The sequence below is a fragment of the Centruroides sculpturatus genome, unplaced genomic scaffold (assembly GCF_000671375.1).
Source record: "Centruroides sculpturatus isolate CEXI.00-Female unplaced genomic scaffold, Cexi_2.0 scaffold810, whole genome shotgun sequence".
NCBI classification, from domain to species: Eukaryota; Metazoa; Arthropoda; class Arachnida; order Scorpiones; family Buthidae; genus Centruroides; species Centruroides sculpturatus.
This window is the reverse complement of record NW_019385140.1, coordinates 229,335-245,107: the sequence shown is the minus strand read 5'-3', so window position 1 is coordinate 245,107 and position 15,773 is coordinate 229,335. Positions and strand designations below refer to the sequence as shown.

At 29.7% G+C, this 15,773-nt stretch overlaps 1 protein-coding gene across 1 annotated transcript; it reads left to right on the top strand.

The window, feature by feature from the left end:
- Positions 1-12,038: 12,038 nt before the first annotated feature.
- On the top strand, positions 12,039-15,533 carry LOC111635322. The gene is made up of 4 exons (XM_023380256.1): positions 12,039-12,138; positions 12,886-13,098; positions 14,690-14,929; positions 15,384-15,533. Exons 1-4 carry the CDS (start codon positions 12,092-12,094, stop codon positions 15,445-15,447), a joined length of 564 nt encoding a protein of 187 aa, XP_023236024.1. The 5' UTR covers positions 12,039-12,091; the 3' UTR covers positions 15,448-15,533.
- The last annotated feature ends 240 nt before the right edge of the window (positions 15,534-15,773 follow it).

The window sequence follows — 15,773 nt, the reverse complement described above, 5'->3', positions numbered from 1 at the left end:
TATTTTGGAAATGTTGAGTCGAATTAGTCTAGAATCGATTAATTTTATGGAAGAAAACCTTTCAAACAGCTGTAGTCCGTAAACTTGACACGTGTCGGGCTGTGATTGGCAAGGACTCGTAAGAAATCGATTCATAAAGAACGGAACGTATCTACCGCGTTATAGGGTGGTCGACTGTACCACAATTATGTTATTACACACAGTAAGAATACGTAAAAGTCACAGAGTATTGTGTAGTGACCCTTATGTGGTTATTTTAAAATCGTTATAACTTATAAAAAATATATTTAACAAACAGGAAAAGAAATGTACCGGTAATTGTTAACAATCTAATTCCAGTTTCCATTACTATGATTTCTACATTTGTTTATAACCATACCAAAAACATAATTAAATAATTGAATTTATCGAAAAAAATTATTTTAATCTCTACAAACTCACCGTAATTGAAAACGGTCTGAGAATAATTTTTAATTTAGAAACTTCTTTAGGAGAAGAAACAATAAAAATGGTTTCGTCAGCGTCAAAAGCAACAGCAAAATCCGCTACCTTATAACACTCGGGCGTAATATATAATGAATTCAAACAGAAATCGGCCTCCTAAAGTAAAACCAGACAATTTAATTTTGTTTGTGAAATAAGGTAATTATTTTAGTTGTTTAACATTACTTGGCGTTGCAGTTTTCCAAAAAGCCCATTCCAAGATCCATTTTCGTCTTCTGTACCAAATATTGCTTCAGGACGAAGAATTTCGTAACTGAAAAAATATTTTGTTTTTTAAATAATTAAAATTAATGATAGTTTAAGCAAACATAACTACTGATATATGGAATAATATCTTACCTAAGACAATTTAATTTATTAAACACTAAGTTAAGTGCTTTTACGTCAATTCCGCCAACAACTTCGTTCTTTTTTTCGTCTAAGTCAACATAGAATGGCATCTATAACATAAATATAAAAATTAGTAAATTAATTACGCTATGTAAACTTGCAGGAAAAAACCTACCTCAGCTGCAACCATTTTTATTTTACTTTCATTTTTGCATATTGTACCACCTAATCAAAATATTTAAAAAAACAATTTTAATCAAGTATGATCTCAGATCTATTGTTGTGTAATGTTTTTCACAAAAAAATGCAAGGCAGAAACTATGAACTAAGCGTAAATAGTGCTGATAATAAAATTAGTTTAATTGGATATTTTATATAATTTTTAATGTTAAATAAGACAGTTAATATATTATTCACATAAAGAACTTTTTATTGTATATATGACGATCCACTTTATATTGGGAATTTCATGTGCTAGATAACTCTACGAAAAATACTTCTGAAATCGGTATGTTATCTCATGATTCTAGAATTTAAACAAATCTATAGAATAATTATGAATAGGAAAAGCAAATGTATTCTTCTTGATTTGATATTTTTAAAACTGTTTTAACTTAATAATATTCAAGGTGTAGATAAACACAACGAAGCAGAGTAGGCCTATATCTTTTGACTTGTACATACTTTATTAACTACCGTAAATTACTAATTAACGAAAGCATAAATAAACCGTAGTGGACTATTCGATAGAATAATGACACTTCCTTTAAAACGCACTTTTTTAAATTTAAATAATATGTTGGGTATTATTACATTCTTTTACATTAAAAACATATCATAGGAATAAAATTATCTCAATTAAAATTATAATAAAACGTGTTTTATTATGTGAAAATTTTTATTACACTTACTTGTTTCTGTAAATATGTTCAACCCTGCAGTTGTTAAAATTATTTTTATCACAAACATTTTCGTTATTCAACTCTTCGAATTTCAATCGTTAAATAGAAATTATGGAATCCACTAACAGATCAGTGAAGAGCAGTTTATNAGGACTCGTAAGAAATCGATTCATAAAGAACGGAACGTATCTACCGCGTTATAGGGTGGTCGACTGTACCACAATTATGTTATTACACACAGTAAGAATACGTAAAAGTCACAGAGTATTGTGTAGTGACCCTTATGTGGTTATTTTAAAATCGTTATAACTTATAAAAAATATATTTAACAAACAGGAAAAGAAATGTACCTGTACTTGTTAACAATCTAATTCCAGTTTCCATTACTATGATTTCTACATTTGTTTATAACCATACCAAAAACATAATTAAATAATTGAATTTATCGAAAAAAATTATTTTAATCTCTACAAACTCACCGTAATTGAAAACGGTCTGAGAATAATTTTTAATTTAGAAACTTCTTTAGGAGAAGAAACAATAAAAATGGTTTCGTCAGCGTCAAAAGCAACAGCAAAATCCGCTACCTTATAACACTCGGGCGTAATATATAATGAATTCAAACAGAAATCGGCCTCCTAAAGTAAAACCAGACAATTTAATTTTGTTTGTGAAATAAGGTAATTATTTTAGTTGTTTAACATTACTTGGCGTTGCAGTTTTCCAAAAAGCCCATTCCAAGATCCATTTTCGTCTTCTGTACCAAATATTGCTTCAGGACGAAGAATTTCGTAACTGAAAAAATATTTTGTTTTTTAAATAATTAAAATTAATGATAGTTTAAGCAAACATAACTACTGATATATGGAATAATATCTTACCTAAGACAATTTAATTTATTAAACACTAAGTTAAGTGCTTTTACGTCAATTCCGCCAACAACTTCGTTCTTTTTTTCGTCTAAGTCAACATAGAATGGCATCTATAACATAAATATAAAAATTAGTAAATTAATTACGCTATGTAAACTTGCAGGAAAAAACCTACCTCAGCTGCAACCATTTTTATTTTACTTTCATTTTTGCATATTGTACCACCTAATCAAAATTAAAAGAATAATAATTTTAATCAAGTATGATCTCAGATCTATCCTTCTGAAGTTCAGTAAGTATAATATGCAAGGCAGAAACTATGAACTAAGCATAAATAGTGCTAACAATAAAATTAGTTTAATCGTATATTTATCGAATTTTTTATGTTAAATAAGACAGGTAACTTTCAAAGTATATGCGAAACAGAGTTAATTAAAAGAGGAGTACCTCAAGCCAGTAGCATTTAATGCTACAGGTCAGAGGAAGTGATCTACTAAATGTATTTAATGTATCATTCACATAAAGAACATTCTATTGTATATATAAGGACTGAATTTATATTGTAAATGACATGTGCTAGATACCTCTACGAAGAATACTTTTAAAAACTGTATGTTACTTCATGATTCAAGAATTTAAACTAATCTATAGAATAGTTATGAATAGAAAAAGCAAATGTGTTCTCTTTGATTTGATATTTATAAAACTGTTTTATCTTAAAGATATTCAAGGTGTTGGTATATACATCGAAGCAGAGTATATCTTTTGATTTTACACACTTTATATTCTGCATAAAATTACTAGTTAACAAAAGCCTAAATAAACCGTAGTGGACTATTCTATGGAATAGCCACCTTTCCTTTGAAAAGCACTTTTTTCAATCCAAATAATATGTTGGCTGTTACTAAAGAAATCGGCACAGTTATAAGCATTTGATAAACCGTCTAAAATCGGTGTAAACAGTTCAAATACTCAGAGAAAAAGGGTTCGAAACGTTAAAAAATGAACTGGAAATGCTGTGAAGTATCTCTACATAGACTCACAGTTGCTTATCATGCCGAAGCAATTTTGCACCATGAGCAATCAAATATTGGGATTTAATTTGCTGCTGTACTAGACTTGTTAGAGGCAATTTCAGCTTTAATTTGCTTTTCTTTATGTCCACTGAAACCATTTAACTTAATAAGCGTTTCGTTATTACTTCCGTGTCTAATAATATTTCTCAGCAGCAAAAATTTTACTATAAACGTACAGTAAAATTTTTGCTGCTTGTTAAATTGCTTTTTATTAAGCATACTCTTCTGGTTTTGTATTTTGCTAATATCTACAAGATACAAACTGACGTATATGTATACAACACTTTCTTTCTACATGAAAAACGCATCATACTACATCTCTTCGTATAGTTCATTATATCAAAAAGAAAATGCAAGAATTTATAACGTACTCAATACTAACAACGAATATAATTATAATAAAACATGTTTTATTTTAATTTTAATTGAGATAATTATATTCGTTATTATTTTATTTAATTGATATAATTATATTAATTGAGTTATTATTATACTCACTTGTTTCTGTAAATAAGTTTAACCCTGCAGTTGTTAAAAGAATTTTTAGCACAAACATTTTCGTTATTCAACTCTTCGAATTTAGGACGTTAAATAAAAATTATAGAATCCACTAACAGATCAGTGAAGAGTATTTTATTGTGTGATGTTGTCTGGAATAGAAAAGAAAAACATTGTTAATGAAAATTGTAAGAAAATTATAAACTAATACTACTACTACTGCTACTACACTGTCACGCCATTGCTTAAAGAGGTGAAGAAGAAAAAAAGTTTATTTCCTGTGGACAGCACTCTGGCAGATTCATTCTTCTGAAGAACGTCATGTTATCTAGGCCTAGCGTATCAGAAACACTCACTCAAACTGTCATCCTGAGACCTGCTGAAGTCATGTACTACACCCATGTTTGACGATCTTGGGCAATTTTACTTCTTCCACTTTTATGACTCTCTTTAAACCTTTCCGGAGTTTTGTTTAACTCAGAATTTGTTTCTCTTCCAGATTCTCTTTCTCCTTTTAGGTCTATTCTTTCCTTGGTTTTCCACGCCATCTGTTTTCTTCCGCATCACCACATGCACTTTGTACACACTTCTTCTTTTGATATTCAGAGAGAAACTAACGCTTTATCCACTCGATCAATCTATTTTCTATCACAACGCACTGCACCAAGATATCCTCATTACTTACCAAATTTCTTTTTGTCACACCACATATATATCTGAGATATTTTATTACAGCTGCAATTACTGTGCTCTTACGCTCCCATTCTTNTGGTATATACGTAATTGCATCAGTTTTAGTACCTATTTAATTAATTTCAATCATGACAGCAAAAAATTAAGGATGCTTGTTTCTTTAAACTATTTGATGAAAACGTTACATAAAATTGGGGTTGCATAATCGTCTGAAATTATTATTATATTTTTGACTGGAAATTACAGGATTTATGCAATTTTAGTTTAATTAATGTTATATAAAACTGACTGCTGGTACAAGTTTGCTTAAAACATGCAACTCAAGAATCCCCAAAATGGCAGCTCAAGAAGTAGATCACGCGTGTCCTGACCTTCTTATATAGACCTTGGAACACTCGAAAGCGCGGCCATTTTGGAATTACACGTAACCCTTTGGAAACCACACGTAACATTTTGGAACCCTTATTTCTTTTACTACGATTACTAAAATCGAAGTTCATAATTTAAGAATTAAATTATAGTGGTATAAAATAATATAAAATTATTTATATTATTTATACTCGTACAATTTCAAAACTATTTTCTGTAATAATTTGTTTCTGACTTAAAGGATATTTTGATATTATTGACGACAAACGTTTAAAATCATTGATTTCCTTACCTGTCCATTATTTTTGTTCGACGGAGTTGAACTGCTTGGACCACGTGGCATGAAAAATTTTGTCAAGGTCCTAATGAGAATGTGCAGACAACTGAACGTGTGAAAGAAGACCACTTACACGTGCAACTATTTATGTTGTGATTAGATAATTTAAATTAGCAAGCAGTGATACTAGTAAGACTTTATTAAACTCATTTTTTCTCATTTTTTCGTTAAAGGCATGAAATATTATTTTGTACCGTAAATGGTACTTGAAATATTATAATGTACTAAAAATGTACTAAAAATCTAAATGTACTTTTAATTTACTGGAAAGGGCAAAATGCACCAGAAAAGTACAAATGTACTAGAAACGGCAACACTGCCCAGCTCTATTATACGTAAGAGAAGTGGAGTATGGCTATTAGTTAAAAAATAATCTCCTAAAGTTTTTCATTTATGAACTCAGAGGACTTCGAAACGTCGATAAATGCAGAACCATTCGTGAATTTTTTATATGTATGGATGTTAGTGTATGGATTGGGGAAACGTTTTCGTTCAACCTGTTTGAAGATTAATAACACCTGTGCTTTTAGTGGAAAATTTCTGAAATTTTGCAGAGAGAGTTGAATATTAGAGGGATTGACGCTGTTATATTTTGGCATTTTAAAGGTGGGAAAATAGAAGAAATTGTGGTATCTCCAGTAGAGTCAGACTTAATGACGATTTTATTTGTTAATATTATTTATAATTTTTTATAAAATCCATACACTGAAAATTAAGCTTTTTGAGATTTCATAATTCTGTAGACAACAATATATAATCTTTAAAATAAAATCTGATAACAAATGACATAATTGAATGTTGTTGGGATAATTAAGCAGCTCTTTGCTAGATTTTTTTTTTACTTTGTAGATGATTAGATCATTTGATAACTTTATAAACTGTTGATTTTCACACAATTGTGGCTATGTGAAATGTAATATGACTCAGATACATTGTAGAATTACTAATTTTCTTGAATATTATTATTATGTAAAAGAATTTAATGCATGGAGTTTTCCAAATGATTTTTTGTTCCATATTTTCCAGTAAAATGGATGTAATTTTGCATAGCAAAATGACAACGACTTTTTTTTTCTTATAATAAAGCCTTTAATTTACCACGTATTTTAGAAATAAATTTTGTAGAAATTACTTCTAATATACTACTTTCCTGTATTGTATACTATTCTGTGAACTATTTTTGATATAAATTGTAATTTAACTGCTGAAGCAGAGATTGCTCTATCATTCTGGGACAACTATATCCTGTACATAATTGTTAAAATTCACATATTATTGTTATTTTTATTGGTTTTTTTTATAAAATTATAATCGTACGCTACCACAGTAAATTATTGATTTTCTATCTATTGTTGTGTAATGTTTTTCACAAAAAAGTACGAATGAGAAAAATGACTGTTGAAATGACAAATTGACAAGAAACCAGTTAGCTCAATTAAAAGAAGGCGAAACTAAAAATGCGAATTTATTAAACTAAGCACATTATATAAACACAAAGTATTCAGCCCACCAGTGGCAAAGTGGTTCCTTTCTTTGAATACTTTGAGTTCGGTCATGGGTTCGTCAGGACAGGTTAGCCACGTGAGTTTTCCGGACGTTCTTTGAGTCTGTAACGCGTGAATATGATTCTTTACCCTTAAAACATCTCACAGAAAACATTATTCTTTGCGTATATAACAAAAAATTATATAAGTACTACCCACATAAAAGGGACATTACAACTTACCACAAAATGCCATAGCCTAGTAGCTCTCCTCGTGCCCAACATGAAAAAGAAGACTATAGTCTACTCATCCTAAGTTGACACTTACTATAAGCAAACATTTCGTTGGTTTCAATCCATCGAAGATTTTCATTGGTCAATCACAAGCGGCAGTGGCATGAAACGTATTGATCGGTTAAGTTCAATTCTCTGCACGTTTTAAAGTAGGTCAGAATAGTCGCAACAATTTAAAAAATGCTGAGATACTACTTTGAAAAGTTTTTATAGCCTACTTAAACATTAATATGTAGCGGTTTAAATTATTTCCATTGTCGAAAATTAATATTAATATATATTATGAAGACTAGCACAAAATATACAGATAACCCCCATATAACACGACACTTCTATAGCACGGATTCATTCTAACACGGTTCGAGAATTGGTACCATCCCCGTATCACACGGTACTGTTATAGCACGGATTCACTCTGACACGGTTCGAGAATTTGGTAAAACCCTTGTACAACAGGAAACGTAATAAATTTTTACATACTTAAGTAATAATTGTTCACCAAAATTATTATTTTCGTAAACTATTAGTACTTAAGTATGTAAATTTTCTTTTCTCGCCTTCTGTCCATACACATGGTCCTTCTCGAAACTTGCTTCAATGTTGCCAGATCTCGACGCTTCTGCTTCTGATTTCCCTTATTCCATACTTGCTTTATTCTTCATAAGTGCTTAGCACCATATAAGGAAATTTATAATATTTTAACTAGAAGCAAGCAATCTAAAATTACATACATTTTGCAAAAGGTAAAGCATGGATCTGAAGATAATGCAGAAAAATGCTTAAAGGATAACGATAACTTGCCAAAAAGAAAACGCTCTCGGTTAATTCATTAATAGTGATGACGAAGAAAATATTGTTTAATTTATATTAATATGTATCACTTAAAAATTTTAAATAAAGATATTTATTTTAATTATGAAAATATAATAGCATGATTATTAATTTTTGGAACCTAACCCTCCTTTTCGTATTAGTTGTTTGTTTCGTATAACACGGCAATTTTTTTGAACGTAATTACCGTGTTATACGGGGTTACCTGTATTTATAATTATTTAATTTAAAATTTTTAACTATACAACTATTCTATTAAATAGATATAAACAATAGGTTTCTAATTGCTTGACCAATAAACAAAGGGTGACTTAAACCAATAAACAAAGATGTGTCATTTTTTTGTTTACTGTAGGTACCAAGTTACGATAAATAGAATATAAAACTCTATTTATAATTTTTCTGTGTCATTAAAATATACAGCTGCTCTCTAGCTATTCAAGCTGTGAACAATGATTTTAATTTAAAAATTTACTTTGATGTCACAATAGCCAATTATTATATGAAACCCAAGTATTGTATAAAAGCACGAGATTTGCATTATTCTGAATAGCACTAATTTCGATAAAACATTAATTTATAACGAAGTTTATTAATAATGTTCAATTGAAAAAACTTATAACAGTGCAACTATTGTAATATTTTTAAGTTATGAATACTACAATTGTATATTCCTGCACAGTATCTAAATTTAAAAAAGAAATATGGCCTACTTAAAAAATAGTAAGTTTCGTGAATAGCAATATTGAATGTAATAGAATAATAACAAAAAACATTAAAAACTTTTAAGACCAAGAAATCAATATATTGAAAATTTTTGAATTATAAACGCATTTCTATCATTTGATAAAAAAGTACAGCGATTGCTTTATTGTATTGACTTCTACATGAAGGACTGTGCAGACAAAGAGTACACACGCATCAGTTTGATATGGAAGAGTCTATATTAATTAATTAAATAAATAAAAACAGAAATAGACACGCGGCTACCCACTAGCGAGTTCACACGAAAATCTGTTCTTTCTCAGCTGTTTTGATTTTTCATGTTTTTAAAACACTTTTATGTTTATTGTGTTGTTTTTTTTTTATTTTAACGCTACTTACGTCTTGATAACATGACTTCTGTCATTTTTTTTTATCTCACATAAACCCTTTCAGCTAAGTATAACTCCTGTTATTTCGTTTGGGGATTAAGTACACAGGATCAGGTCCCACTCTAGAAACAGACAACCCGGACATTTGTCCGGGGTGGCAAATCTAAACGGCGAAAATTTTAATCGTGATAAAATATTTATAAGTTAAATACATAATTAATCCAATTATTTGTCGATTTTTTTTGGCAAAAACTACTATGCAATTTACATTTCGTATTTACTATTTTTGCCTAAAAGAAAAGTGTCATCGTTAATTACGGAAGTATATAACAATGTAACATCATGTTCGTAATGGAAGTTCTCAGTTTTATATATATAGGCCTATATCATACTATAATTTACAGTGAAAAAAACACGAGTAAATAGTAAATATTTAATTAACTAAAAACAAAGAAAGGTAGAACATGCTATTTTTATATTTTTTTCAAAAATTGCTTTCTTGTGCATTATTAAATAAGTATATCAAACCTGTCAATTTGAGAAAATATAAATATCAAAAATTTTTTATCTGTTCAAACTGTAATATTATTATATGTTGTTTCTCTGATTAAATAAGTATGATATCGATCATTTAAATCTGATAAGCGACTCTCATGAATGTGATTATACAAGTAAATTGAATTTATATATGTTGTTGCCATAAGTATAATAAAACAAACAATATCTAATGTATTTATATTGGATTGTCTTTACGAAAAAGGAAGTTCTTGGTCATTCATTGTACGGGAACAATAAATCTTCTCTTGTTTGTCTTAATATTAGGAATTTTCAATTATATTTTTTCGAATAAATAAAAGAATTATTAATTTCAATTAATGTAAATATTATTTCCTTCAGTTACAACATATTCCAATCGTTAATTTGTTCTATTTTACTTTGTAACTTTAATATTGCAATTAAACACAAAAGAGTAGTAATTACAAACAGCTGATAATCGTTAACATGAAAATATCTTTACATCATAAAATAAAAAGTATCTTCGACTTGATGCACGAAAGTAATTAAAATCAGTAAAACACAATTTACAAAAAATAAATAAATAATTTTATTGTATCTAACTTTTATTTTTACTACTTTAGTTCGGGAGAAGCAACGTTATTGCGTGTTAAAAAATCTTTGGATTAAGTAATTGACTGTGATCTTAAAACTTAAATAAAACAGCAGATGTGTACAATCCACAATTCACATACCAGCAAATCTTTTATATTTTTACTTATCTCCTTGGGCCTTATTGCTTAACTGCTAATGTTAATTAAAAATCCTTTAAAAATTTAATATTTATGTTAAGTAACTTTTTTTTACTCAAATGCGAATCTTACACTAAAAAAATTGCTCGTAAATAATTGTCGGTAAATAACCCCCTCTCCGAAAAGTGTTTTTTTAAAAAAAAACTATAAAAAATTGAAAATAATTTAAAATAAATGCTTTTATTTGTAAAATATAGGTACACGGATTGTAATTCTTTCATTTAACAAGGCATTTAATTTTACACCTGCAGTCTACTTTGTAAACAACAATTTCTTTCCTTTTGTTTCATTTTTAAGTATTTTTTATGCCTAGTTACATTAAATAAATTAATCAGTGGGCGGCAAGTGGATAATGTGCAGTGCATGCCAGTTCTAAATCAGTTACAGTTAGCGACTAGGGAGACTTGGGTATGAGTAACGTAAGTATTCTAGATGACTTAGCCCTATTGGATATTAGAGGTGTATATGAGTACGAATGAATCGTACAAGCAAAAAAAAAAAGGTCGACAGGTTTTGCACGGTATTGCCGGGTAAAATTAATAGTTTACCCGGGCGATCAGTAGATTCCCGGACTGTCCGGATGGTAACACTATTCCCCGTGCTCATCTCAATCGGTCTGAATCGTAGGTGAGACGAAAATATGGAAAGAAATGGTTGAAATTTTTACAAGATATTATTATTATTTATTGTGAAATTTTGCCGTTCCCTAAAAAGTGCCGCCCGGGGCGGGCCGCCCCTATTACACTACGCCACTGGCTATAGGCTACATATTGCACTTCAATTAATGTCCCGATTTTCAGAGCATTAAAATAAACTGCCATCAACAGCAACACTGCATACAGTAATTCTATTGAACAGATGGCGGTTCAGATATAGTTATTGTCATTAATAATATTACTTTTTTGCTATGTCAATATTAAAACGGATTATATTATTTGTATACGGCAACACGTGAAAAAGCGTGCCTCTCGAAAAAAGTTTCAATGGGAAACTGACCCCTATTTAGATGTTACAAACGTGAAGAAAACTCCAAAAATTCTATGTGGTCAGCCTGTCGGCAAAGCACAAGCTGACGAAAAACTACAAATGTTCAGTGGTTTTTGCACTCAGACCCAGGTAGGCAACTCTTTAAAAATTATCAATCCTGTTCATTGTGGGTTAGACCACACCCACAATGGTAGATATGTTCTAACCAACAATGGTGAGGTACTGGGCTCAACGTATCTAAAATTGATCTTTCATAAAAAAATTCTTTGAGAGTTGCTCGCCCAGATTCGATACCAAATCATCCAAAGAGGTGGGCCAAGACGTTTACTGCCATGGCCATCACCCTTTATTCATTATTACACAGGGACTAATTCAAAAATTAAAAATAAAACCACAAATTAATCATTAAAATTTTTCTCTACTTCAATTAACGCGTAACAAAGAAACTCAACAATTGACCTTTCATTGTTTGGCTCTATTATTGAAAAGAGTGCGCTTTACAATTGACTTAAAAATGTTTTTTGATTCGTACAATTATCAACCCTTGCCTGGGACTTTGGAGTAAGAAATTTTTCACATATTATTGTTATTTATGCAAATAAGAAATTCATTCGAAAAATTAATGACTTTAAAATGAAATTGCTCAATGCAGATGATAATTTCTTTAAATCCATTCAAAGATTTTGACTCTTCGATATTCCTGAATGTAGTTTTTAAGCAAACATTTTTGTGTTTTGCTGTATTCTATAATCAATTTAATGTTGAAATGATAGGGTTAGATTTGCATGTGAGTTTAACAGATTAGAGATTAAAGTCTTGTGCTAAGTAAATACATCTTAGGGCTTTTTACATTTACTGTTACTTAGAAAAATAAACAGAATACGTTTTTAACTTCATGAACCTAATTTAATAGACTTATTTGTTATCTGTAGCCTTTTCGATTCACTACACGTAATAGATGAAATTGTTGATCAGTTGTGATAAATTATTAAATTAGTAGTTAATAGATATATAATTTATAAGTTGTTAAATTTTATTATATCTTGTTTTATAATAAGACACTTTCTTTTACTTACTCAAATTAATGAAATTTTACTAGTTTATTAAATGATGCTTTGTTTAGCTTACAGTTTGATAAGAAATTTTGTTAGACATTAAATAAAAAGTTTCATTAGAGTGTTGTAATTTTTCTAAAAGTTTACATAAGTACTCATTGGCAAACTTTTGTATATTCGATTTTAAAATTAGAATAAAAGTTCTGATGTTTAACATTTATTGTGTTATATTATTTTCTCTTTTCATTTTCAGGGCAAGATCAGATGGACGTGCGGGTTTTGTAAATCCAAAAACTTTGGATCATTTTAAATATCGCGGCAAGAAAGAGGGCTTGTTGGAGCAGGATGAACCCGCAAAAATTAACTTTGGAACATTCAATTTGAAAGATCACATCAGTCCTGCATGTAAACAAACAATGGATAAGATTCGGCCATTTTACAAAAATTCGTGCGATCGCTTTAACAGGTACGTAAAATTTATGTTTATATGTTATACAATTATATCACGTTGATACGTGCTTCTTGTTCATAATTACTTATATTATACTTTTATCCACTTTAGACATTCTTGAGTCATTATAACAAGTCCAAAGTGGAAGTCCACTGTGGACTTGTTATAATGAGAAAAAAGAAACACATAATTTCCAATTAAAATATATTTTCTGTAATGTAATCTTATATGCTACTATACCACAATCGAGCATTTCGGGCCAACGTTTCTTCTCAGCAGACGTTACCCTTTTATTGTTATATTTTTATTCGCTCATACAGCTGCAGAGCTGCGAGCTGGATAATTACTCCGTGGGTTAAAAAGTTCGTAATTCGTTTAACGAATTAGTGATGTTTAAGTAAATGAAACTGTGTTGTAATATACAGGAAAATATTTTTAAAAAGTTTTGCTGGAAAAATTACATAAATGGCATTTCAAAGGTCTATTTCGAAAATGTTGAAAGATACATATAGGTATACACTATAAACTATAAACATAAAAAAAATTATATCTGCTGAGGAGTAACGTTGACCCGAAATGCTCGATTGTAGTGTCATATAAAATCTTCTATGTACTGTACAGAACAGTATTAACAGTAAATATATTTTAATTCGAAATTGTGTTTTTTTCCTTCATTATAACAAATCCTAGCACTTAAAGAAAAACCAAAATATACAAAAGCATAATACAGTTATACAGTATTATAATATAGTACGGAATAAGCTGCTGAAGAAGCTGACGTACTCTTAGAATATAGTTCATTTATATTGAAGAACAATATAGTAAGGAATGGTCATACCAAAAATTCCTAACTATACCATAAGTGATTTCAGATGTATCCGAAATCACTTATATACAATGAACACACGTCTCAATTTTCTCTTCTTTTTCGCATCAAATATATGAATGTGATTTCTTAATATTAGTTGTAATTTAATGTGAGAAATTTATAGTCAGTACATTTTTTTAACTTTTTCGGCTCTGTTGTATATATTAGAGGAAAAGTATGGCGATTGTACAAAAAATAATTACTAAGACTTTTACATATCATAAATTTTACAAGACTCTGAAGATCTTGAAACGTCCAGAAATGCAACGAAAATCGAGGCATTTTCTGCTACAACTAAAACTATGGTAATGTTATTGAGTATATCATTATGCGACGTATGCATCCTCTATATATATTCAAAGTTCGATACAGCGCCACTGTCCACCTCTGAGATCGTCATTAAACCGACAAATCTCAAAGATAAGAATTACATACACTAACAAGTTCTGCACATAACTTTAAATTTGAATTAGAGGAGGCCCTACATGTCCATAAAATATTAATAAATTTAGTTACGTCAAAAGGCATCGAAACTTTAATCGTGAATTAGAATGCCCTATGTAAATGGCCCAAGCGTTGTGTTGCCATTACTTAACAGACGTCTAAGTGATAATTTGTTTATTTCATAAAATATTTTAGAGAATATAAAATTAAATATTTACCAAGTAATGCATTACAATTTCTCTATAAGTTTCATAAATATTTACTGTATTGTGAATTTTTTCTTTCTACTTATAGTCAGCGATTGGTTGAAGAAGAGGACGATAATGAATTAAATACTGATATTATGGGTCGTCCAACAAATGTTAAAATGATTGAAAACTTAAGGAAAAACGAAAATTGCATGGAAAATGAGAACACCTTCGGATATAATATTGGACACACCATTGGATATACCATTGGTTGTGCCATTAGAGATACAAAGAAATTAAAAAAAGCCGGATCGTTTTTTAAGGCCGTATGGAAGCCAGTGAAGAGGTGAGTTTCTGTATATGTCAGTACAAACAAAGTCCGATTTAGCTCGGTCATTCGCTTGCCTTTACAATTCTCACCGAATCCAATGTGACGCTAAACCAAAGTACCTCAAACAGCAACAATTATACACAATATTAAGATGTACGAAGAGATTTGAGCTTAAAAACTTCGTAACTATTATGAGAATGGCATAACTTTATTATATTTTTGCGCTAAATCGAGATTTACCAAAATAGTTCTATTTTTAATCCAATGAACAGATAAGCTACAAATGAAAATAATAATAACTAGCAATTATTTATAAATATAACATTTTTTGATTCTCAATTTCATATAATGTAATATTTGCAATTAATCAATATAAACACAGCCGATATTGCCCTCTCAATATGTTTTGATAAATTTCAAATTTACATATGTTTTCAATAAATAATTAAATTTGTTTTTTCACATTCAGATCAGCTGAGAAGTTATGGAGAGGAATGAAAAATGGAGAAACTGAATACATTCAGTTTGATTAATGATCTCTTTGTCTCCATCATTTGAGTCAAGTATCCATCTGCTTGATTTGGTCCGAGTACGTCTCGGGTAAGAGTTTAATCAGAATATTTTTGTATTTTACACTTAACACATAGATGATTTTCTACCCTCAATTTATAAATTAAACATCATTTTTATCACCGATAGAAATGGTGTTTTGGCCATAGTAACAGGAAAACAGAAAACATGTATTAACGTAGAGATACATCATGTCCTTTATAACATTGAGATTTTACATCAGGGGTGTCCAACCCGCGGTCCGCGGGCCGCATGCGGCCCAAGGCAAGTTCCAATTAGGCCCAATAAA